The 27046-nt window shown below is 48.1% G+C and overlaps 1 protein-coding gene across 1 annotated transcript in view; it reads right to left on the bottom strand.

Moving 5' to 3' along the window:
• Nucleotides 1–27046, bottom strand: part of PRPF38A (pre-mRNA processing factor 38A) — a 144241-nt gene that overhangs the window by 57380 nt on the left and 59815 nt on the right. Inside the window, exon 3 of the mRNA XM_086952442.1 lies at nt 16801–16922. Within this exon, the coding sequence (XP_086808568.1) occupies nt 16801–16922 (122 nt within the window). The remainder of the gene's footprint in view (nt 1–16800; nt 16923–27046) is intronic.

Genomic DNA, 27046 nt, shown 5'->3' with positions numbered 1-27046 from the left:
CCGCTGCACGCAGGTCCCCGTGACTGCCCCCGATAAGGAAATTGGCCGCCTAAAGATACACCTGCATCCGTCGCCCCAGGCCATGGAGAAGAGGCCCCTTGGCATCACTGTCCCAGAGCACTGCAAGCCTTGAACCCCCTGCTGGTTCACCCTGTTGGGGCCTGCAGCCTTTTTCCGCAGTGAAAGATCTCTATTAAAACATACTGGACTCCTGACGCAGTTTTGCACACCAGGCAGCCCCCCCCCCACTGTTGGTGGTGTCCTACTGGTGCTGCCTTGGACCTTAACCACCACTAACCTTAATTCTGCGAGATTGGTCCTGTAAGTCTATGTACTGTACCTGTTTGCAGAACTTCTTTTTCCTCCCATAGGAATACATTAAAGTGAGAGAATGTTTATATTGAAAACATACTCACCTGAACAAATTTTCTCTGATACCTAGACATATATAAAGATACTTGCCATTTTTATAAATTGGCATGGATCTACTTCACGAGTCGCGACGTCAGTTATTAATCATTGTGTGTATTTTGCAACTGTCTTAAACTCCTCTGTGTTAAGCCTAGGGCTGCTCGACCACTCTACCCCCCCTAATAGAGAACTTTAGTATTGCATAGAAAGCCCCTGTCCACTCATAAGGGAGCCCCTAGATTCTTTATACAGTATATCAACTTATTGATATATCACATAAAGAGCCAGCTTCCTACAGGCAACTTATAAGTGGCCTTTGCCTAGTATGATGATTTTCCAATAAATTGTACAACATCTGAAGACTTACTGGCAGATGCATCAAAGTAATGTTTTGCGAGTCCTTAATAGCGAATTTTAAGGAATCGCTATTAAAGACTCGCAAAACGGGATGCATGTAGGAATCTCAATGTTATTAGCGATTCCTTAAGATTCCTTATTACCGATTCGGTAATAGCTAATCGCTAATAAGGAATGGCTTCCCCATTCATTCCTATGGGCCTAAAGGCCCATAGGAATGAATGGGGAAGCCATTCCTTATTAGCGATTAGCTATTACCGAATCGGTAATGTTCCGCTATTTCAAGGGTGCCAGGGTGTCCAAAGGACACCCTGTTGCACCCCTGAAATGGACCTGTGCACGAATGTTACACACACACATGCCCTAAGGGCATGTGTGTGAGCAACATGTAACTTTGAAAAATGCACAAAAGTGCATTTTTCAAAGTTTTAGCAAATTACCACGAAGTTCAACTTCATGGTAATTTGCTCCCCCTATTAGCGAAATCGCTATTTTTTTGGGTTTCATGCATTGCATTTAAGGAATCTCATTTTGGGATTCCTTAAATGCAGGAGCAATTTAAGGAATCGCTATTTAGAGATTCCTTAAATTGCGATTTCAGCATTTGGGATGATGCATCCCAAATGCTGAAATACCGGGAGCAAACGGCCAGATTCTGAGATTCTGCCCGTTTGCTCCCGGTATTTTCTTTGATGCATATGCCTGATGGTCTATAGTGCTGATCTTGGTCCGAAAGCCCACTAACAGCTAGGCTAAACCCTCTTTTCCATTTATCCATGCAAGGCATTTGTCAAGTATCTGACGTCAAAGTATCTTTTGTAGGCTATAAGACTTGTTGGTCTGTAAATGTAAAACTTGGATGGGAATAATCTCCGCCCCACGCCAGGACATTAGGACCGCCGCTTCCTGCTGTATGTTATCTCTCTATATCTGCAGATTAATAAACATAGGTCGCAAGGGATTATATCTGGGCCTGGATCTTCCCACTCACAGTTTGTCAGCAGTGAAAAAATGAGATAAATTGCATTTATCATTAAAGTATAAGTTTTGGAATTGAGCTACCCAAATTCTGGGTCTGAATAAAGGACTAAAATGTAACAATACATATAAGCTACCATGGACAATGTGCCAAAATGCTTTTTGGTTACCTGCACGGGCAGCTGTTATATCTTGCATAATGAAAACCAGTAGAATTGAAGAACTATGTTAATTGTTCAGTTTAACTGCACTTTACATAATAAAATAAATGTCAGTAAAAATATATCATCATCAGATATCCGTCAATATTCCTCAGTCAGGGAATACAAACAGCATATCTCACACTGAAATATTTCTAGACTTAGACTGAAGTCACCACACACAAGATAAAAGCAGCAACCTTAGAAGATAAGTAATTCGGTTCAACAATGATATAAAATGACACTCAGAACCTAAACCAGAAGTAATTGTAGCCATCTTTATTGTTAAACACAGCCAGGTTATAAGGTTGGAGTTGTATGACGATTCTTTGCTTATAACGTTTAAGTGTTGCCTACAGACAGAGCAGTCTGTTGTTGAAAGACCTCTTGTGGACCCTATCAAATCCATATAGTTGGCTCTGGGCCAACCCAGTGATTATCATTAGTTAGCTTTCTTGTTAATCCCCATTGTTAGTTTCTTGTTAGATTGCTTCTCTTTATTTTCTTGTGCTTGTCCCTCCCCTGAAGAACACCTTATTTACCATCCTTTTGACTAGATGATATATAATTTGACAGCTTACATTCATGAAAGTTTTTTTTTTCTTTTTATGTCATCAGTACATGCAAGTAAATTTTTTTTGCTCTCTATCACAGGATACTCCCCTACCGCCAAGCTTCTCATTGCTCTCAATCACGATTCCTCCCCTGGGCGACTGCACCCCTCTTCCTTCCTCCCTACCTTAAACCCACCATAGGCTGAAGATTGCTCAGAGCTTTTTAACAGCACCTTTACTTCTTTTTAGGAAGGCCTTAAAGCTGCAATCTGCTGCCAGGTCCCTCTTTTTTCAAAAAATGCTTTCACATATTTGTAAACCATTTTGTTTTTTCATTTACTGCTTCAAGATTGTTATCGGTAAAAAAAAAAATTGACAGCCATGTCTTGATGCATACACGTCATCACAGTTTTTTGTTTTTAGGTCTCACCTGCGACGCAGAGCATGAGCTGCTCGCTTGCGAGATCTATTGTCGTTGATTTAGCTTAGGAAGCAGGGAGAAAGCTTCACCCATGCTTCTGATTGGCACTGGTCAAAAATGCCCACTTTGCATTGGAAGGGAGGCATGTTTTGTCCCTCCCCTTGTCTCCTGCTCACCGTGCCTGCCCGGACAGGAGCTGTGCACGCGCCCTGCGTCTCTTTGGCTCACGGCGCCCTCACACCGCGCGAGGTCCCCCTGCCTCCACCCCCGAGTGGATACCGCAGAGCTGTGTATGTGTATGAGTTTTAACACCGCAACTGTCTGTACAACTGTGATTTCACCAGTGATTAAGGACCGGTCCAACACCAAAAGCACAGGTCCACGCACAGGATTAAATGAAAAATGAAACTAGCTTACTTTCAACAAAACAAAAAGCAGGAAACCGTATCATCGGGGTGGGTTGGGCGGGGGGGGGGGGGGCAGGGAAGGGAGCACGACAACCAGAATGCTGCATGTTAATATATTATTACAGGGCCTATTTATCTGCAGATCAATAAACCTATAGGTCGCAAGGGATTCTATCTGGGCCTGGAGCCTTCCCACTCACAGTAGTAAGGATAGCATCGTAGGTTTCATCCAATGTGACTGTTAACACGCTAAGCCCACTGTCCAACTCCTGTTTGTCAGCAGTGAAAAAATGAGATAAATTGCATATCATTCAAGTATAAGTTTTGAAATTGAGCTACCAAAATTCTGGGCCTGAATAAAGGACTCAAATGTAACGATGCGAGTTTTTTTCCTTAAACTGCCTATCTGTGGGTCTTTGCAAGTTTGTGGCTTTGAGCGTCAGTGTGTGTCTGTTTGAGTGCCTGCTTTTGTGTGAAAGTGCTTCAGTGGGTAGATTTGAAAGTGTCTTTGTAGATTGGTCTGTGTGCATGTGTCTGCCTGTGTATGCCTATGTGTGTTTGTAGGCGCACCAAATTGTAAACTTGCTATGACCTGTTTCCAGTTTGTAATCTGTAGACAATATCTCAAATGGAAAATGTGGTTAGGCTGTTAATTTAGACACATTAGTTTATGAAATTATGTGAGCAGAGTGATAGCGTTAAAGACATATTCCCATACTTAAGTAAAGCCCCCCACCCTTTGCTAACCCTGAGACTCCATGTAATGTTACACATGTTCTGCTGTGTCTAGCTGTGGCTGTTTTATTACCAGAATGGTATGGTAGTCTAATGTCGAAAAAAATAAAAGTAGGGAAAGCAGGGTATATATACAAAGGGTGTAACAAAAAGCATAGGAGACACAATCTGATCATTACTTTTGTTCTATCCATTTTATTAGTTTATCAAACTCCGGCAGAACTTGAAAGATGCCCAATAGTTCAAGAAGTTGTGAAGTATATTTGTAGGACACCGTTACATCTTACTTGAAGATGCAATAGGTCTCGCATTTGTGAGAGTTTAAGCTATTGGCATTGTAAATTATAATGTCTTTTATTTATGTTTTAAAAACCAACACATAAAAAAATGTATTGTCATTGATCATGCCAAGAGCTCAAACTGTTCCAAATGCGAGACCTATTGCATTGCAAATGCTTGTTTGGCAAAGCATTATTTTGCCCTTTGTGCTGATGCTGAACAGCATCAGCAGAAAAAAACTGCAAAGCCAATAAATTGAGATCTAGTGCCTTAGCTAATGCTGGTTTCAAAGGGAGCTCTATGTTGCCCTTTTAGGTCTCGCCTAGCATTGCAGTGCACGCATGCGGTGCTTGCTCGGCGAGATTTATTGCTCATAAGCACTTTCAGAAGAGGGCTTTAAGCCCCGCCCCTTATTTGCATTGGCTGGCGTCACCGTTTATGCTAAACGGTGGCCTGCCATTGGGAATGGAGTATTCTGGTTGCCGCCCTTTCGCTTTTTGGTCCGGCCCATATGGACTGACTAGGCTGCTTTGCGTCTGTCGCAAAGTACTTTCTTATCTTTATGTGTTATGTGTTTCTCATGGCCCCATAAAGACAAGAGATCAATACTTGTTTGCAGAGGGTGCAGAGTTTATGTTATCTTGGGGAGGTGGGGGGCAGGGAGGTGGAAATACAAAAGTGTACTTTGTATTGCGTTGTCGGATCCTGAGAAAATAACTGTAATGAGAAGTCACATGTCCATTCATCTAACAGACGGGCTACTTACTGATGTTATATCATACAATAATAAAAGCACATTTAACAAGGAAGCCAAATGCCTGCCCACGTCGAGACCACCCTCAACCCCAGCAGCTGCTTCTCCCGATTTCAACTGCTGATGACCTGCACAACAGCCGATTCTCGGTAAAACGCGCGCACAGAGGAAGGTCCCTTCCGGCGGATCCACCCCGCTTCCTCGCTTGAAGGACTGAAAGCGACACAAGGTTCTAACATTCCGTATTCAACATTTGCTTCCAGGTGCAAATTATCACAGCAACCCGGCCAGTGGGCGCTCACCAAATGGCCCCCCCAGTGCAAAATACAACAAGAAGCCTTAAACTATCACATTACAAAGGCACAGGCCCGAGTGGAGGCAGGGAGAGGACGAAAAACACCGCTCTGGGGGAGCGTGGGGTAGGGAGCAGAGGGCTGGACACCTCTGCGCAGCTGGTCGTGTACCTCTCACCTCATTTCTTCATGCATGTCTTATGACACGCTGGTCATTGGCCCCACTGCTGCAGTTGCTGGTAGAGGTGTACTGAGGGCCCAGTTATTTACACTGTGTGCTCACTGGGGCTTTTAGCCGCTGTGTTCACCTGTGAACTACACAAACCATGAGCGGGAAACAACAACAGAGCCCCCTGTGAGCAGCTAAACAAACAATGCAGCAAAGGGGACACCGCAGGCTCTCGGAGGGACCAGGGGAGCGGCGATCTACCAGAACAGCACCCCTTGCTGACCAAGCACACCTCCGCTAACCTCCTAGAAGAGCGCTCTCCACTAATCTCCCATAAGAGAGCACCCTGTTGACCAGGCATGCCTCCACTAACCGCCCAGAACAACACCCCATTCTGACCGGCGCAACCACTAACCACCCAGAACACTGCCCCTGCTGGCCAGACACACCTCTGTAAAACTCCCAGAACAACACTTTCTGCTGGCCAGGCACACCTCCGATAACCTCCCAGAAGAGTGCCCCCTGCTGGCCAGGCACACCTCTTCTAACCTCCTGAAATATCCTAACCACCCAGAACACTGCAACCCTCTCTAACTGGGCACAACTCCACTAGCCTCCCAGTGGAGAGCCCCCTGCTAGCCAGGCAAGCCTTCGCTAACCCCTCAGAAGGAGAGCGCCTTCTGCTGGCCAATCACACCTGCAATAGCTTCCTAGAACGAAGCCTATGCTGGCAAAGCACACCACCATCAATCAGACGTTTTAGTAACAGCGACTGAGTGCCATTCCAATGGCATCCTGTTCAATACTACCTTAAGCCCCAATAGGATACATACAACAGGTGCCGTGCAGTGCCCCAGAATGCATTGCAAAATGATGTGCTACGGGATTTGTAGAGCGCATGGCGACCCGCAGGCATCCCAGCGCTAAGAGGAGGAGAACACACAGCAGAACTGAGATCGAGCACCTGAGAGGTCAAGGCGGAAAAAGCCAGGTTTGAATGACTTTGCAAAAGCGCAGCTCGGAGTCCAGAAACCCCTAATGGCGAAGGGGAGAGAATTGCACAGCTTTGCAGCAACAAAGCTAAAGAAGCGTCCTCTTTTTCTGGTTCTTTTACCTGTCGGAACAGTGATCAAGTGCAGGCTAGAGGATCGGAGTGCCCTATTGCGGACATAGTAGGTAAAGAGCTGCTGAAGGATGGGCTGGCCTTTTTTGTGGAGGACACTATGGGCAATGCACAGAGACTTAAATTAAATTCTTTGAGCAATGCGGACCCAATACAGGTTCCTCAGTCCCTGCCAGACTTATTAGGACCTGGGGATACCCAGGAGCATGCGTGCAGCCACATTTCGTACCACCTGAAGTTTTTGAATGGCAGCCTTGCGGGAACCCAGGAATAAAGTGTTGCCTTAATCCATGTGGGAAAGAATTAAAGCCTGGACTACCACTTGCCACAAGGTTTGAGGGAGCAGCTGCAGAATCTTGTGCAGCATCCGCAGCAGGCCAAAACAACCGGCTGACATTTTACATTACACATACATTTGACAACAGCATTAACATCAGTACTCATTCCCTCCTCTGGGGAAGCAATTTCACTGCTGTCCTCCCCATCTCCGTCTCGCACACAATACCCACAACCCTCAAACACACAACACCCCACCCCACAAGATACCAGAAGGCACCAGATTCAGTGCCCAGGAAAAGAAACTCAGAATTTTCAAGTTTTGCAAGTAGCTGAATCGGTCCAGGAAATTTCTTTGCACATGCCGACCAGGGTGGCCAAATTGCAAACACACCAACATTTAATAAGAGGGAAGTGAGAAATTTAATAAAATGATTGGTAGAATGCATTCCCCCCTCATTGACTTGTGTTGAAGCAGTGGCAATTTCTGCCGGGAGACAGACAAAATAAAGCAATTTTTAGCTCCACCCATCGGGAGTCTCCCGCCAGAATCTGGCCTATTGGCATGCATGCACTTGGATACTTTGTACTCGTGGAGACACTTTGCATGCAGAAAGACATCAGAAGACGTTTGTTGAGGAGCGTGGAAACTAGGAGTCATGCAGCGTCTTTCTTTTGGGGTTTAATTCCTTAACTCCCATATTAAAATCAGGCCATCTTAAAATATATCATTTGGCCTGAAATTGAGCATATTGAGTGAGTTTACTATGTCCTACTGAGTTCCAATCCGTTTACCAACTCTTGGAGTAAGCCTTGACTGTTCACTATTGCCACTTATAAGAGGCAAGTTTACAAGATGATGAACTCGGTTAACCACATTGAATGAAATAGTCTGGAGCTCTGAAATACCAATGGTAAACCATGTTACCCCCTGTGGCTACTGCCCGTAACCAACTAATGAATCACCACATAAAGGAAAGGTCTAGCACAGGGGGTCACTAGCCTCTTCTGTAATAAGAGCTACTCGTGTTCAAAGAAAATCATCCTGAGCTTTGAATATTATCAGAGTTATAGCAGTGACCACATTAGACAAGATTCTGTTACTGCCCCCTATGCAAGAATACAAGCAACAGTCACCTCAGTGAATCAGGCAGGGTTGCCCGAAGAAATGTAAACAAGCATTGGCAATGCAAAAGGTCCCACATTTACGCGAGTTTAAGCTACTGGCATTATAAATGACGATGTCTTTTATTTAGGTTTTGAAAACAAAAATAAAAGGCATTGTTATTTGCAATGTCAATAGCTCAAACTCGCGTAAATGCGAGACCTATTGCATTGCAAATGCTTGTTTGAATATGATAGAAAGCAGGTGTAAAGGTGGAAGAAAAGGAGGTGGTCACCTAATTCATTTAGGAGGCTAATGAGAGGTTACAGTTCTGGCAAATGGCAGTTTATTTTAACTGATAGGGGTAGAGGGGGCATGAACCAATGAGAATTATTAGAGATAAAATCAGGGTGTTTATCTGTCATCGCCAAGGCCTGAATACCATTGGTTCATGAATAAAGCATTAGGGAGAAAGTTCATATCGCGGATAGAGGCATGGTATGTTATGGTATTTAAAGCTTAAGTAAAGATTGAAGAAGGGGAACAGTGCAGGTAAATGTTGAAGGAGGAGAGGAGTTTAAAGAGCTACCCGATGTTAGGATTTGTAATCTGAACTGAATTGCAGTAGGGCTTTTAAAGTGACATTGGTTAGAGGACCGCAGTGAAAGAGTATCATTCAATAAAAGAGGTTGAAAATAGTTAGAGGTTTTGAACTCAGTCAAATCCACATTATCAGAGAGCAATCAAAGACTATGGGTTCCCAGACTCCATGCTGAAAGACGGGGAAAAAAGACCTTGAGGGGATGGAGACCTTGATGAAGTGACAATCAGTTAGAGAACAGGTTACGTTCCTAGAATTACACAGGGCGACAGGCATCTATGAAGGGAGCCACACTACCTACTCAAGTACCAGATGAACAGTGGAGGTTCTGTTGTGCCCAGACGAGAGCCCGGTACCCCAATTAAAGACTGAGCGTAATATATGATAAATACCTACGCCAGGGGGCGTGGCTTAGCCAGCGAGCATGGCGGTCGTGTAGAGCGCGAGCTCCGGCCAGCCTTACTGAAATCCTGCGAAAATATCCTGCCCTGGTCCTTGTAAGCGGGTCCAGACAACACGGATCGGTGCCTGAACCCTGTGGCTGTCCCCTACCCGCGGATGGTGGCACGGGACTACTCCTAGCAGCCAGGACGTCGTCTGAGCTTGAGGGGCTCCGGAGCGGCCTGCACAGCCGGGGCCTCAATTTTGGAGTGGCCCGACGGCGTGGAGCAGCGACAGCGTGGTCTTCCGGGACCCGGGGCTCTTACAAACAACATCTCATGTGGACCTGCGGCGGACAGCGCCCCTAAAGTCGAGACCAGTGGGGACCCCAGCGGGGAGTCACCGGATACACACGGAGCGGGGGAACCATCGAGCTACCGTGGAGCGGCAGTGCCTGATCGCCGAGGGGCGTGTCTGCCTGGGTCGAGGGTTCCACGGCCGCCCCGGGCCTGAGCTGCCACATGTGGTGCCGTGGTTGCGGAGGACGACTAATCGGGGGTCGTGTCGGGCCCCGGAGTGACGCAGTTGGCGGCGCTGGGCTTTAACCTATCTTGCGACTGTCGACACAGGGGAGTGCTGGCGGATTGACGCGGTCGGGACCCCTCGCCGTAGCGGAGTAAGCTCTGGAAGTGTCTGCTGCCTCGGGAGTCAGACAGTTGGCGGCCATATTTGGGACCAGGACCGCGTGGCGGGCCCGAGCCGCGTGTCTAGAACAACATGACGAGGGGTAGCGGCAGCCAGAGTAAGCAGGGGCCCATTGACAAATTCACAGAGGCGGCTGGCGCGAAAGGCATCCCTGCGCAGGTACCGGACAACGCGCCGCTAATGGTGGCTATCACGCATTCCCGGGATGTCCTGGATGCCAAGATTGGGGCGGTGGGCTCAGATGTCACGCTCCTCCGGCAAGACCTGCGGAACGCTGTGGAGCGTATAGCGGGCACAGAGACACGCATAACCGAAGTGGAGGATGACGTTTCCTCCCTAAAGAAGAGAGTCATGGTACTGGAGAGGACGCAGAAGGGCCTTGTGCAGAGGGCGGAGGAGGCGGAAGGACGGGCGAGGCGTAGTAACCTGAGGTTCATTGGCTTCCTTGAGGACTGTGAGAAAGGGAATGCTGAGCTGAAGCTCTCTCTCGCTGCTTTGTGATTGAGAGGGCCCACCGAGCTCTGACGCAGAAGCCGCCGCCGGGTGAGCGCCCGCGCCTCAGGATCGCTAAACCTTTGAATTATGCGGACAGGGATGCAATCTTAAAGCAGGCGAGGCTGAAGAGCAAGCTGACCTATGACAATGCCAATATCCTGATCTTTCCAGATTATACCAAGCAAGTGCAACAACAGCGTCAATCCTTCGCTGCGGCTAAGGCCCGTCTCCGGTGTCTGCAGCTTCAGTATGCCCTTCTTTATCCTGCAAGGCTGCGGGTGATCTTTCAGTCTCGCACTTTCTTCTTCAACACCCCGGAGGAGGTCTTTCAATGGACGGATGAAACAGTGAAACTGCGACCCAACAGGGCAAAGGGAGGGGAATCTGACTCCTCTGCAAGTAACTATGCCGGGGGAGGCCAGGAGAGTCGGCGTAAGCGCAGGGGCCGCTCGCGCACGAGCCACAGCTCGCAATCTGTGCCTGCCACGCGTCGAGACGGGGGAGCCCAGGACGCCCAGGAAGATGTGCCATGACTTTTGTGAGACCTGACTTATGACTTGCTTGAATGCTTTATGTGTTGGGACCAGCCACTATGCTGTCGAGGCTGGTGTCCCCACAAGGGTTGGTTGGGAGGGGGCGACGGCCAAGTTCCATATGGGCTGCTGCGAAGGGTTCAGTTGGAGGGGGCGGTGCTTGGCTCCCAGTTGGGGCCAGGATCATGCTCCGACCACGACAGGTGCTTCCACGTTTGGGAGGTGCGGGTGGGGGGTGGGTAGTTGGGGTTTGTTTGCGAGGGAAGGGGAGAAGGTTTGCGCTGAAAATACTGCTTGCTGACTGTCTAGAGGGATGCCGGGGTTGCCGGCGCAGCGTGAGGCTGCGACACTTCGCACTACTCCAATAGTTGTGGCTGGTGAGAAGGTGCGGTTAGGCCCGGGTGGGACACGGATTCTGTGCTGGAATGTGCGGGGCATGTTGGATAAAGTGAAACGGGGAGCTGTTTTTACATGGGCCAAGAGGAGGGGGACGGATGTACTCCTGCTGCAAGAAACGCATCTGCTCAGTACCAAGGCACTATGCTTGCAGTGGAATGGGTTCATTCATGCATACCACTCGGGGTTCACTAGAGGATCGCGCGGGGTGGCTGTCCTTATCCACCGAAGGGTCCCATTTATACATAAACGTACGTGGACGGACCCGCAGGGTAGATTCGTGTTTGTGCATGGAGAGATCAGGGGTGACCCAGTACTCATTAGTAGTGTATACGCCCCGCCTCCACTACAATGGCCTCTAGTTGAGAAACTGCTTTCCCTGTGGGTAGACATGCCAGACGCCATGTCCGTCGTGGGCGGGGATTGGAATGATGTAATGGATGTTGCAATGGATAGATGGAGCAGTGTGGATGGTGAGCGTGGGGCTGCGGGTGGAGACGGTCGCACATCCCGATTGCGGGCTTTGGCCACGGGCTTGGATTGGGTGGACGCACAAACATGGCATGCGTAGGGAGTATACTTATTTCTCGGCAGCACGCGACTCCTTCTCCAGGCTGGATTGTGTTTTTGTACCAAGGGGCATGGTAAATAGAGTACTGTCCGCCGACATCCTCCCGAGGGCATTGTCTGACCACTCGCCGGTGTACGTGATCCTAGACACTGGTCGAGCCCGACAGCCGTTTAGATGGCGCGTGTCTTCATGGCAGCTGACGCAGGGACCGTACCGGGTCCATATGACATGCGATATTGCACACTTTCTGGCGGTAAATGTGGGCACCGTGGATGCCGCAGCGACGCTCTGGGAGGCGATTAAGCCCACACTACGCGGTGTGGGCATCTCGTGGTGTGCGGCTGCGCGCAGGGAGAGGCGTAGGGACCTTGTGCGGCGCGAGGCGGACATAGAGGTGCTGGAGCATAGGGGCAGGGAGGAGGATGGTGGAGCGGCCAGGAGACAGCTGGTCTTAGCCCAGCAGCAATACTCAGCGGTGCTCCTAGATGAGGCCAAGCAGGCATGGCTAGCTACGCGTAGTCGCATTTAGCAGTGGGGCGATAAGTCCAGTAAAATGTTACATTGCCTGTGCCAGGGTGTCATGCACGCCCAGCCACTGCCCCAGATAGTGGGTATTGATGGGGAGCCCTTATTGGAGCCGGTGGCGTTGGCGGACAGCTTCGCCGCATATTATGAGGCCCTTTACGCGCCACGGGAATGTTTGGAGGCGGAGGTGGTGCAGCGTTTTAAAGACTACCTTCCTCCCAAGGCCGTCACCGATGAGGCTCGCGAAGTATTAGACCTCCCCCTGTAGGATGAGGAGCTCGCCACAGCGCTGGGAGAACTGAACCCGGGCAAGGCTCCGGGGCCGAATGGGTTCCCTGCCGAGTTCCTTAAACATTACGTGACTCAGCTGGGCCCGCACTTGCGCCCAGTTATTGAGGAGGCACGTGAGACCGGCTCGCTGCCGCCGGACTGGCGCCATGCAGAGGTGGTGGTTTTTTTTTAAGACTGGGCGACCACCAGAGGCCCATGCGTCCTATCGCCCGATTTCCCTGCTCAACACGGAGGCCAAAATACTAGCCAAGACCCTCGCCAATAGACTCAAGCCGTACATTACCGACCTGGTACATCCTGACCAGGCTGGTTTTATGCCACAGCGGGCTACTCGCCATAATATACGACGGGCGCAGGTCGCAGTGTCGGCCTGGCGAAGGTTGGGGGAACGGGCTGCACTGTTCTTAGCCGACATGGATAGGGCGTTTGATTCCCTAAGCTGGACGTATTTGTTCGCTCTATTGGGTCGTCTTAACCTGGGCCCTCGCTTTTTGGCATATGTCCAGCTCTTGTATACAGATCTCACGGCGGCGGTGCGAGTGGAGGGGGGTGAGGGGGGAGATCTCCCGCTCCTTTCGGCTTGAACGTGGCAGGGCTGCCCCCTCTCCCCATATTTGTTCGCCCTTGCTACGGAGCCCTTTGTGGCGTGGGTGCGGATAGATGCTCAGCTCAGGGGGCTTCCAGTGGGCGGGGGAAGTGATGGATAGGATAGCGATGTACGCCGACGATGTACTGTTTTTCCTCACCGGCCTGGAGCGCTCGGGGCCTCGGCTCCTGCGAATCCTGCAAATTTTTGGTGAAACCTCTGGACTAATTTGAACCCTCGGAAGTCTACACTATGGGTCCTAGGCGGCCCGCAGCCTGTTGGGAGTTTGGGCGGGGGAGCTCCAAATAGCCACGGACGGTATGAAATACTTGGGGGTGTTCCTGTCGGAGGACGCCTCCGTTGCGATGGAACGTAACATTACCCCGGTGTGGGAGCGCACCCGAGACGATATTAAAGTCTGGTCCAGAATGCCACTCTCCATTCACGGTCGGTCGGCCAGCTTTAAGATGGTGCCACTCCCGCATTTGATATACCAGCTGCAGAATCACCCAATACTGATAGCGCAGAGTTGGTTCCGGCGCCTTAACTCGGCGCTCAGCCGCTTTCTATGGGAGGGGAATACGGCGCGGCTTGCCCTGCGGACCTGCTTCCGGTCAACCTATACTGGGGGCCTGGCCACTTCGGATATTCTGTCCTACTACCAGGCGTCCCACCTGCTGGTCCTAAATGACTGGTGGTATGCCGACAGGAGCGGCCCCGCCTACGCGGTGGAGAGGGCTCTGATGGGTATGGCGTCTGTTCATACGCTGCTATATACGGCGCCACTTAGGAAAGCCTTGCCATTGGCCACACAGGTGGTCTTTCAAATCTGGAGGCAGACGCTACGTAGGATGGGTTGGTGGAACGGGTTAACCCGGGAGACCCCACTCTGGCGCAATGGCCGCCTGCCCGAGATGGACACCTTGCTGGGATTTCGGGGATGGGATGCGATCGGCATCTCCACCTTAGGCGATGTTATGGCAAGGGGCGCGCTCAAGTCCTTTGATGACCTGCGTGTAGAATACCAGATGCCGAGAACCCAGTTTTATAAATATCTTCAATTTCGACATGCTTTGACACCATATATAGCGGGGTTGGATTACCTGCCTGAATTTAGCCCACTAGAGGCGAAACTATTCATGGGGGAACTACCCGACAAGAAACTGTCCCGAATATACCAATCCATAGTTCGGCACTGTACCACAGACCTGCATCACCTTAGAACAACATGGGAACAAGACGTTGGGGACATGGATGAGGAGGATTGGGTGGAGGCACTGGAGAGCCCTAGGGGTGCTACGATATCCACGCGCATGCGACTCATACAATTTAGGTACCTACACCGCACGTACTATACTAGGCAGCGCCTCTGGAGGGCGAGTCTCATTGCATCCCCGGATTGCCTCAGGAGTGGGGCAGAGGTTGGAACGCTACTACATACAGTGTGGGAATGCAGGGCGTTGCAGAGATTTTGGACAGGGGTGCTCCGGTGCTTGGATGAAGTCCTAGCCTGGGTACTTCAGAGAGACCCTAAGCTGATTCTGCTACATGTTATGGCTGGAGTGGGAGGGAACAGATACAAGCGCCACTTGCTTCTCTTGTGCTTAACATTGGCGAAACGTGACATTGCGCGTTCGTGGAAAGCAACCCAGGCCCCCTCTCTGGCGGCATGGAAGCGGGGCATGGACTTTTGCATGGGGATGGAGCAGCCCATGTTTGTGGCCAGGGGGTGCCCGCTCAAACATTATAGGGTGTGGAAAAGGTGAGCGGACTATCGTGGTTTGGAGCTGGACCCACCTCCCGATGACACCACGGACCAGCCTCGAATGTAGCCAGACTACCTTGGCACCTTTATACCATTGTCGGTGGCAGTGCCAAACTGTATACTGAAAATGTATTACCCAGTAGAGCAGGCAGCAGCGCGCAGGGAGGGGGAGGGAGTTGCGGGTGGTGGGGGGATGGGGGGGAGGGGGAACAGTTTGTCGTATCCTTGATTTGTACTTCTTTTTCGTCTTTTATACTGTACTTTGAGAAAATGATTGCATATGTGTTTCAATTTCATGATGTTGGTGATTGACTCTGGGTGACAGAGCGTTACAGTATATATATGCTTACTATGCACTAAATAAAAATCTGTTTTCAAAAAAGAAAATACCTACGCCAAATTTGTTACTCAACTAATTGCATAACACAGGCCTTTCAGAAAGTTCTTTCTTCGCCGGTGCCAAAGGTGCAAATTTCTAACACCTAGATTGGCTATGCTTGGGGTGGCTACATTTTGGACAGGTGTACATACACACATATCGTGGAGATATGCAATTTGATTGCTTTCCAAGAACCAATGATGGCCTCCTACAGTTTGTCAGACATGTCCTACCTAGTGTCCTTAAGATTGCAGAAACGCTGTTAGCTGAATGGAGAGTGATGATGCACGGGGGACGAAGGATGTCTCCTAGACTTTGTACAGTTCTACTCCTTTGACATGACGGAAGGCTTCACAAGGGATGCAAGAGAATGCAGTCACAGGACGTTCAGGCACAAGACTGACAGGAGAAGCATGAGAGACGGATGTAAAGCCGATCACAGTTACTTAATGTATGAAGAACGTGCATGGCTCGTTACAGAAACAGTTACAGAAGGAATTCGTAATGCTGGGATGTAGTGTGTGGTTAAGACACTGCAGTATTTTGGAGGTAGGTGCTTCCTTTATTTGTGGCAGATAATGTTTATAATTCTAATTTGTACCTTGTAAAATCTCGGCTGAGGGCTAAAGGAGTTTCAGCAGTATTATTTGTGCCACTGTCCTTCAAAGAAGTAGCATAAAAGCTAGGGTTGGGAAACCCAAGAATGAAAAACTTGGTAAGGGGCTTCACCTGCAATTTAATTGTAGTTAGAAGAACAAACTTTTCTAGTGGCAAGGGTGGAGGTTGCACAGGTCTGATCATTCAATGGTTGGTTTGTAACAGCAAGGAAGGGACAATCCCTGTAGAACAAAATGGATATGCCTCCCTGGCCTGGGTAATGATATAAGCGGTTTGTAGAGGAGTGAGCAGTGGCAGAGTGGGGTGGATGGAGAAAAGAATAATTAATGTTTAGACCAAACTGTAGAGCTAGTCTGGGAGATGTTAACAAGCCAATTGTTGTGGTGAGCAACGGGTTATGAATGTGCCCTTTCATGCAAATCAGACCATAGAAAAGTAGTTTAAACAAAGGACATCCATGCTGTCAATGAAGGAATTTGAATTAGCAGGTAGGTATGTGTTTATGTATGAATATATATGGTATTTCTATAGTGTGAACCTAACCAAAAGTCAATGAGTAAGAAGAGAGGAAGCTGGGTTTTGGAAGGTTAACGTATTGTGTTCTTTAAAGAGCTAGATAATATTATGATCTGAGCGATCGAGATGTGGGTCTAGAACAAGCTAATGGCAAAATGAGGCTAACAAGCAAACCAATAATTTGAAGCCTACATGTGGAGCTCGAAACATACTATTGTGGAGATATCATGGAGTCCCTCTGCTCTTAACTTTAAAATTAGAGCTACGGTTTCAGATGGGTTCATAATCACATCAGCTCATGTTGTCTTGAGCTTACAAAACCTGTTAAGCATTTTTTTCAATGTACAAATATGTCGGACAAATGAAGAAAATATACCTCCATTCCTGTTCTGTGTTTTTACTTTGCGATAATCGTTATACAATGGTTCGAGGTATTTGTAACAATCAGTGGCTGTTCCAGTTAGCCTCATATAGAGTGCTCCCAAGGTTCGGACATACCTGTAAGAAAAGTTGAAAAATAAAATACACACCTTCGGAGCAGATGCAGTGAAAGTTACTTAAATTTAACATCTACTGGACAATGGAGCACATTTATAAATATCCAACAAGTACTGGGCCTAATTCGTGCTTCTGTACATTTCCCAACTCCGTCCTTCAACATAAAAAACCTTACTTGACACTGGGCCAAGAAGCATCACGTTTCCTACAAGTAATTCCAAAGTTTTAATTGCTTTTTAAAGTTTGATTAACAGGGTTTGAAAAGTATAGGTCTATAGATCGATATAACAGCACAGGTGTCAAACAGACTTATTGCTCATAAAATACATAATGGGCTTGTGTCCACCCCTTCAACCAATGGCTTTCTTCAGCCATCCCCTTTCAGCCATTTGCTTGAAACTTTGTCAACTGCATCTTAGTTCAGCCCAGTGGAGTATTCATCTCTAATATAATGCTACTTGCTGTATCCTTACCACCTCCAGTCAAGTGCTCGCTTTGAACTGCACAAAAGCTTACTTTACAATTTATTGCCCTATTCTATCCTATCCTATCCTATCCTATCCTGATGGCTCCTTCCGTAGTGTCTTAACTCTGTTCCTCATCTCAGTCACAAATATTGTCTGAATCTCTTACTTCTTTTGGGATTTGTTTTGTACGTGCTTTGGATCCGCCAATACCTACATTATTTATACAGCCTCCCTAGTCATGCTGCTTGCGACATCCGAGATGGTGGTGTAAATATTGTTGATAACTTCAAGTTTGTGGTACCAACAAGTTAGCAACATATTCAATATAACAATTAACACACTGACAATAAGTTTTGGAAATATAAATCATATCCTAATTTCTCCCGCTGTCCGCCACACTCTCCTATCTCCCTCCTTCCCCTGAGCTGCCCTCGTTTCATTTGTTGTCTGGCTTTAATCTGCTTACGCTCGGTCTGCACATTATCTCTAGGCCTATTAGCTTTGAGAATGCTTGTGAGCAACTCCCCAAGCCCTATCGTGCCTCAGAAGCCCCTGTGCTTACACATACTATTATGCACATCATCACAACCGTAATATTCGTCACTTAGCACCAATATCCACAATTTGGCACTATACAAGTCTCCATGTATACTCCCCCCCCCCCCCTTCTACCCCAAAAAAGGTTCAATACTTTGTACATACAGATATCCAAAAAAATCCTACCTTCATTCCTTCTCAAGTACCTACATGCATCTCTGGCTTCCAAACAACATGTGCGCAAGCTGTTTTGCAAGTACAACAAAGAAACACTGAATAGAACTTTGGGCCATATGTATGAACACATTTTCCCATAGACACAGAATGGGTAAAACCCTTTGATACATATGGCCCTAAATTAAATATGATTCACGCTTTTGCCATGTGCAATAGATTACCACTTATGTTCTGCATCTCAATCTAGGCCAACGGAAACACTTCACTCAATTATTATTATTATTTTTTTAAATATATTTTTATTGCAGAGCTATATTTTGTACAACCAGTTCGTAGATCAATCCAGCTGCCCTCCTTTGCATAACACAGGTCCCCAAAGAAAGCCTTACACGGCCATTTAGCTCACACCCCGGAGGTCGAGCGGCATTTGACAGGAGAACACTAGTAGCTGAAAAGTGCAGTAAAGCTCAAATACAACAGTTCCTCAGGTAGTTCTCAGGTCTGCTATTCTTTTCCCCCGGTCCACCCACCCCCCGCCTATAAGCCTAACAAAACCAAACTCCCCACCCCCCACCCCCCCAACTCCCCAACCCAATCCCCTATATCCCTTACCCCGGAAACACTTCACTCAATGTACCCCAGCATAGAAGTACTACTTCTCAAAGACAACAACATTAATTTGTCCTTTTTAACTCCTGAAAAATCCCAGGTAGTCACAGGCCCTGCAATTTCTGGAATGATGAAATTGTTTTAAGGAATACTCATTTTTATATGCTCCACTGGAGGACAGGGTGTTGGGTGCTCCTAATTATGAGCCTTATTATGCAGCGGCCCACCTTCAACGGCCTCTTTGATGCTTATTAGATATCTCCCACCCGGAGAGGGATTTTCTGTGTTTTAATTTTGGAGACAGCCCATTATTGGAATGGTTCCTGGATTCCCCCTCTCACACCGTCCTATTCCCGGCACATTGCTGAAAGTGGTGCTGGAAGAAACACATACTCAGCTGTTTATCTCTTTTTAGCTCTTAGTTTGTCTATCCTGTTTGTCTATCCTATCTCTGTTTAGCTCTTAGTTTGTCTATCCTGGGGAGACCATCATGGACTAGTCATTCCTACCATCGACCTAAAGACCTAAGGCCTCTTAGACTCTCAGACTACTTCTTTTCGGCTGCACAATTTACACAGCTGGGCGTTTCTCACGCCGGATTTAGATAGTCTGCTTTTTCACAGTGATATTTATTATTATATTTATGATTGTATCCAGCACACCTCACTTTTCTGCACCGTTTGCTACTCATATATTATTGCCTTGTACAGTAGCACTATATTCTATAACCCGAACTGTATCTTGCACATCCCACTTTATTTTCACCAGTAATGCACCGTTTGCTACCTCATATATTCTTTCTTTCCTTTGCTGCTCGCTAATGCCACTTGTTGTGTCATTTAATCTTTGTCATTTTATCTGTGTGTGCAATTATATTCTGTCACTGACTCTTGGACCTGACATACTTTTGACTACTCACCATGGACACCTTCGATTTAGATATTTTTATGGCCTGCAAAGTTATTCTATTCAAGTATTTTTCTCAGTTCTATATTTCATATTTTATGCCTCATATATTTCTCGTTGCTGCACACGAATGTCACTTGTTGGTTCATATAATTATGTGTGCAATGGTATTCTGTCACGGACTCCTGTACCTTACATATTTTTGACTACTCACTATTGTCACCTCGATTAGATATTGTTATGGTTTGCACAGTGTTATATTCTAGTATTTTGTCAGTATTATATTGATACTTGTTCTGCACTTGTTTAAAAATGTACTGTTGAATACCGCACACAGACTTGTCACCGATTACTACCTCAAATACCTTGGCAGCTCACTAATGTCAGTTAATCTTGTATGCACCGATTACTACCTCAAATACTGTGCCAGCTCACTAGTGTCACTTCCCATTATATCACTATTATTGTCTGCCTTTGTATACTGCGTATAGCATTACTGTGCACTCACTAGTGTCACTTTAGGCCCACGCAACTGTTTAGGACAGTGCACCCTTCCCTCCTACACCCTCCCTCCCCTACACCTTCCTAGTCTGTCCTCCCATCATGGAACCCATCGGCAAACACACATATAGAATCAACTACCCACCCTCACTCACTAAAAAAGCCAAAAGCCGCTAAACGCTTTAAACACAACTTCCTGAGGTCCCACCCTGAAACTCCTTGTGCAGACACCTACTTCTCACCAGTCAATGGTTCACTGAACATTGATATTATCTTCCACACCACACGCAGAGCCCAATGGAGAAACACGTTCCGCACCTTACTCACCGTCTCCACCTCCAGGAATTTCGCGCATGGCCTAAAACTCACCATCACTCCATCCCAACTCTTCCCGGGCAGAACAACCATCACTATTTACAATAACGGGATTATCCTAATTCAATCCACAGACAAGAACCTGGAACTACTAGACAACCTGTTACCCACGTTCAAACAATACCTCGCCAGTCATCGGCCCCCCACTCATAGCACCCGCAGGCCTATCACCCCTGAATTCAGAGCCCCCAATCACAACCCTCCTAACCTAGCTCAACCCCAAAACGACACGCACCTTCCCTCCACCCCCGGCACTTTATACATTCACCCACCTAATGTAGCTACCTCTCACTCCACATTTACAGACATAGATCCCTCACCCACACATTCCAGCGGCACCCCCTCCCCCCCCTATAACCTCACCTTGTCATCCTCTCATACCACACCCACTCCTGTCACCCCTGACACCGCAGCCTCAAACCACATTCATTCTAACCTAGCCCAGCCCCAAAACGACATGCACCTCTCCTTTACTCCCGACACCCTAGTCACTCACCCACCTACCGTAACTACCTCACTCCCGTCAAGCAGACATAGATCACTCCCCCTCTTACACCAACCACCTCACCCCTTCCCCTCACACACCAGCCCTCATCCCCTTTCCCACCCCTGACACCACAGCTCCCACCCAAAACGACATGCACCACCCATTTACTCCCGGTACCTTAGTCACTCACCCACCTACCGTAGCTACCTCACATCCCCCAAGCACAGACATAGATCTCTCTCCCGCTTACAACAACCACCCCACCCCTTCCCCCCACACACCAGCCCTCATCCCCGTTCCTCTCATCCTCATTCCTCTCACCCCTGATACCACAGCTCCCACCCGCAACCCGTCTAACCTCGATCAACATCAGACTGACACACACAAATGCAAACCCCACCCTTTATCCCCCCCCATTCTCAGCCCCCACTTCCTCCCATTAACTAATCACACAGAACACACCACCACCATCAACTCTACTCCACCCTTTCAAAAAAGAATCATCTACAATCCCACTACCCCCCCCAGTCTCACCCCCCACTACCCAACCTCCACCCCCTTCACCACTAATAAACGCCCATCCTCCACCCTACACTCTACGCCTACCACCAATACTCTCATCCACACTACCAACCTCCCCCCTATGTCATCCACGACCGAGCCTCCCATCCCCACCTCCAACACATTTCCCACAGGGGACCACATTACGGCCTCCCTCCTCCAGCTCAAAGAAGACATGGACATCATCAAACAACAACTACTCTGTCTATCACACTCCAGTCACCCTTCACCCAACACCCTCCACCAGATCAAGCAGGACATCCACATCATCAAACAAATACTCAGCACACATCCCAGACACCACTCACGCGCCTCCTCCATCAACTCCCCTCCCAACTGGTCCTCCATCCGGGCGGCGAACTCTCGCACTCGACTCCCACCGCACTGGACCTCAATCCCTGTTCACAATCGTGAAAACCGCCCCCATCGCTCCTGCAACCCTCTCTCGGACCTAGACACAATCACCCTCCTCCGCTCCTATGACTCAGCTCCCCATAGCAACACACACGACACTCTCACTGCCATTCCCACGATTCACTCCAATCCCCTTAGACCCCCCACACTGAACAACAGAATCGCTATCCATAGTAACCTGAGTAAAGTCCCCCTCGCTCTAGAACACCCTTCCACCCTCGACACACCCAGTCTCAAATGCACTCTCCTCAACTGCAGATCAGCCGCTAGACACTCCGCCGCTATCGCCGACCTCATCCTAAAATTGGATCTTGACTTAATCATCATGACTGAAACATGGCTAACAGAATCTTCTACACCTATAATGGACATTTTGGTCCCCCCCCCCCCCCCCAACTACCACATCACTAGACTTGACAGGTCTGGCAATAAAAAAGGTGGCGGAATCGCATGTATTTACAGGAGCAACCTCTCTGTCTTGAAAGTAACTTCCCCTTCCCTACCCTCCCCAACTTCCTGTGAATATATCTGCCTCGATATTCACAGTGAGGGCAAACCGATCTTCACTCTGCACGGCATTTCCACCCACCCGGTGACAACCTTACCTTCTCCCAACAAATCATGGACATGATCTCAACCAACTCCGGGCGACAACTCACACAAATATACCTTGGTGACTTCAACCTCCACTGGAACGATCATAATGATGCGGTGGTAAAAGGTCTGAAGAATTTCCTTAACGCCCTTGACCTTACTCAAATTTGCAACAGTCCAACACACGAGAAAGGCTCTATCCTCGACCTCATCATCTCCAAAGAGGCCGCTATCAAACTCGAATCTATCCAACCCTGTGATTGGTCGGACCATCATACCATCACGTTCTACATCAATGAAAAAGTTAAATTTAACCCCGTTTAACCCGCCAGGCCCAAAGTCTGGAAAAGAGACATGAAAAAACTAATCTCAAACTCTCTGCCCCCCAACAGCTGCAACTTACTACTTCCTCCTGCTGGCGTTAAAGATGTCCAATCCTTGACTGATCACTATCTTAACACTATGACCTCAATAATTAATGAAGTCGCACCCTTGCAACTAAAAAAAGCCACCACAAAAATGTCCAATCCCTGGTACGACGGGAGTCTCAATGACGATAGACGCGCCATGCGAATGGCAGAGCGCACCTGGAGATCAGCTCCCTCCGCACTGAACCTAAAAAACCTGAAGAAAAGGAGAAACGCCTACTTCAGGAAAATAAAACAATCAAAATCAGACTTCTTCAGCCGTCAGCTTGACCAAGCCAAAAATCGTCCGAGAAAGCTGTTTGAGCTTATCCGAACACAATCCAAAGAACAACCCCAACATCTCAACACTATGTGCGAAGCTCCCTCCTGCGAGGACTTCGCCTCTTTCTTTAACGAAAAAACTGACAACATAAAGAATGACCTCCTCATAGACGCAAGCCTCTATCCCAAGCCCCACCGCATAGCACCCACTAAACCAAAAAACAATGCCACCTGGTCAACCTTTCTCACCTACACGGAGGAAGAAATTGGCAAACTGCTCAGCACTCTGAAACCATCCAATCACCTCACGGACCCCCTTCCTGCTAACGCTGTCAAAGTCCTTACCCCGTCGCTCCTTCCACTCTGGACCAAAATCATTAACAGCTCACTTCAACAAGGGATCATTCCCGACTCCCTCAAAGTTGGTCAAGTCACACCTTTGCTAAAGAAACCTACAGCCGACCCCTCTGACCTAAACAACTACCGTCCCATTACCAACATTCCGACTCTTGCCAAACTGCTGGAAAAATGCGCACAAATACAATTAACTAAACACATTACTCAGTTTGATCTCCTCAACTCTCATCAATCAGGCTTCCGAGCAAATCACAGTACTGAAACTGCTATGACTCACATAATCGACGACGCCCTCCAAATACTAGATCATAACGATACTTGCCTCCTCATCCTCCTTGATCTCTCCTCTGCATTTGACACCGTCAAACATGAGAGCTTACTCGAACTACTAAACACAAGAATGGGCCTATCTGGAACTGTGCTCAAATGGTTCACGTCCTTTCTGCATAACAGGTCGCAGAAATTCAAGAGCAACAACTTGATGTCCGCACCAAGACCTGTATCACTAGGCGTACCACAAGGATCCTCCCTATCCCCAACTTTGTTCAACCTAGTTATGGAACCTCTCACCACCTTGCTGCAAGAATCCAATGTACACTTCCACATGTATGCTGACGACACCCAACTCTATCTCAAACTACAATCACCCAAAGACATCACGCTCTTGAACTCAACGATCAGAAGCACCCAATCATGGTTGGCCGCTAATCATCTCAAACTCAATGCCCTTAAAACAGAGTTCCTTCTGATCTCACCACCCGCGAAGAGCACTACCGCACAAATGTGGCTTAAAGACCTAACGGCACTCAATGTCCAACCCACCATCGTGGACTCAGCGAAATCTTTGGGCATAACACTTGACACCAATCTCAGCATGCAGGAACACATCAACAAAGCAACTAAGGGAGCGAACTACCAAATCAACACCCTTAGGAAACTTAAACCTTTCCTTCCAACCAAAGACTTCCAAACTGCGGTACAATCTCTAGTCATACCTCGAATAGAATACGGCAGCACCGCCCTCTGCGGTCTCCCCCTAGCCACTACGGCACCCATCAGAGCCTCTCTAAATGCCGCAGCGAGACTTATCACTGGATCAAAAAAACACTCACACATTTCCCCTGACTTCAAATTCCTGAATTGGCTGCCGTTTGAAGCCAGAATACACCTGAAAATCGCTTGTCTGACGCACAAGGCTGTCCACCTGAGCTCACCTAGATACCTCGCTCAGAAGCTGATGATTTCTGGAGGCTCCAGAAACACTAGAGGTACAAATAATCTTTTGCTAAAGCCTAAAAGATTCCGCAAGGAAAAAACCTATAAACGCTCCTTCTCAGGTATGGCTCCCAGGATTTGGAACTCGCTCCCCCCTGAAACCAGGCTCATCACCTCTACCATACTTTTCAAGAAAGAAGTAAAAGCGATCCTCATGGCTAAATACACTTGAACCACTATTGGGGAAAAACTACAAAGACTTGATACTCGTCTGTACTACTTGTCGAACCCTTTGTATTTTTATTTCGACTTTGAAATTGACTTACTGATTGTTTTATGTTATCACTTCAATGTACCTTTAACATGATTGATGTATCTGCGTATACATGCTCCCCTCCTCTGTACAGCGCTCTGATATCTGCGAAGATCTTGTTTGCGCTATATAAAACGTTCAAAATAAAATAAATAAAATAAAAAGGGCAACGCCGTATGCTCCTAGCCTTCCTCTTTGGGCACCTCTGCAGTGCAGGGGACTACGGTACGTTTACCAGGACGAGGCCTGGACCACAGCAGGATACAAGAGTTTTTGCGGGGGGAGGCAGACTTTGTACTTTTGCAGACATGACGGAGGGGGGCTCCTTGGTTCCGAAACAGTTTTTCCTATATTTTGCACAACAAGAGTTGGCGGGGAGATTATGGAACTTGGATGGGAGCCCTGTGCAGGTAGCTGGCTCACAGGAGTTGATGGTGGATTTAACGGGGTCAGGCATATACAGAATAGGATTATATGCATTATATGCACTTAACACAGAGTCCTGTATTAAGTGCATATAATGTGGCTATAATGCACACCCTGCCCAGAGCTCCCCCCGCTCCATTAAAAAAACGCCCAGACGTATCGGATTTAGTAGCATGGTGATTGAAGGGGACTGTGGAATGAAAAAGAGGGCTACCCAAATTTGCTTCGAGAGAGCCGAAGAACGGAATATCTGGGGGTACCTCTTGTATTTCAGCCGACCCGCTTCACTTTTCTTGAGGTGTGTTTCTTGTAGTGCGGCCAGGAGGATCTGATGGTCCACTAGATATTTCCATAGGGATTGCTGTTTATTGGGGATTTAAGCCCCCTTACATTCCAGGAACGACAGTTAACCACCTTATTCCAGGGTACGACTGACCCAACCAGCAGTACATTCCTCTAACACCCCTTGTCTACTCCCCTCCCCCCCCACCCACCTGTTACCACTTGAGCGATGCAAAATGAAAAATCACCATAATGCACAACAAATTTAACAACACATAACTAAAACTGTGAGTTGTAGGAACCTCCATTCCAGAGGAGGGACTCCTGTCTGACAACTCCAGGAGCAAGCTCATTTCCGCTCCCAATTACCCCAGCTATTGTATAATCAAGGTGTGTACTTCTTCCCTTAAGCCGATGTAACCATCCGCTTTTCCCATATTTCTAACCAGAAGCCCAGTTTGCTCAGTGGGCGGCCGTTCCTAAGAGGCATCACGCTGGGGAATTCTATGTGGGTGTCTCAATCCTGTGTACTGGCAACCGTGACCCCCCCAGGATCGTCTTGCCATCGTTCAATGTCACTCCCCCTCAGGTGGATCTGCTCGCCCGATAATGTACCCAGCGTACCTGCATCTGTCCAGCATTAACTTGGAGTCTTTTTGTTTACTCGCCTTGTCATCCTCCACGCACTGGCAGTGCTCTGTTCCCTTCTCTGGGTCCCTTCATTGCGCCGTGACATGGATTCGCTTGGGAAGGTGGGATGTCTGAGACCCAGGAGCTCCATCGCTTCTTCGAGGTCAGTGCAGTGAACCGGCTTATTGTCCATGTGAAAGGCAGTGCCGAAGGCGTAGGTCCATCTGTACTTAACTTGTAGTCTCACAGAGCTTCTGTTACCGGGCAGAATTGCTGCTGACGTATCAGGGTGGCCTGGAGGTTCACCTCTGGACCTCCCTCTCCGATGACTGTGGAGTAGAGGCCCAAGAGAATGGCTTCCAGGTCTGGGCCCTCACATACTTCATCCAGGCCTCTAATTCTTATGTAGTTGCGTTGGGAGCGATTTTCGAGATCCTCGCATTTAAGGACAGAGGTCCTCAGCTGCTCACTGAGCAACACCGTGCCTTCCTCCAGGGGACCCAGTCTTACTTCCAGTTCTTGACATTTCGCCTCCACATCTAATGTACGCAACCCAGTGAGTCCACATCGGACTGCAGAGCCAC

The sequence above is a fragment of the Lissotriton vulgaris genome, chromosome 1_1, assembly GCF_964263255.1.
Source record: "Lissotriton vulgaris chromosome 1_1, aLisVul1.2, whole genome shotgun sequence".
Lineage (NCBI taxonomy): Eukaryota > Metazoa > Chordata > Amphibia > Caudata > Salamandridae > Lissotriton > Lissotriton vulgaris.
The sequence above is the reverse complement of the archived record's forward strand: the minus strand, read 5'-3'. Positions and strand labels throughout refer to the sequence as shown.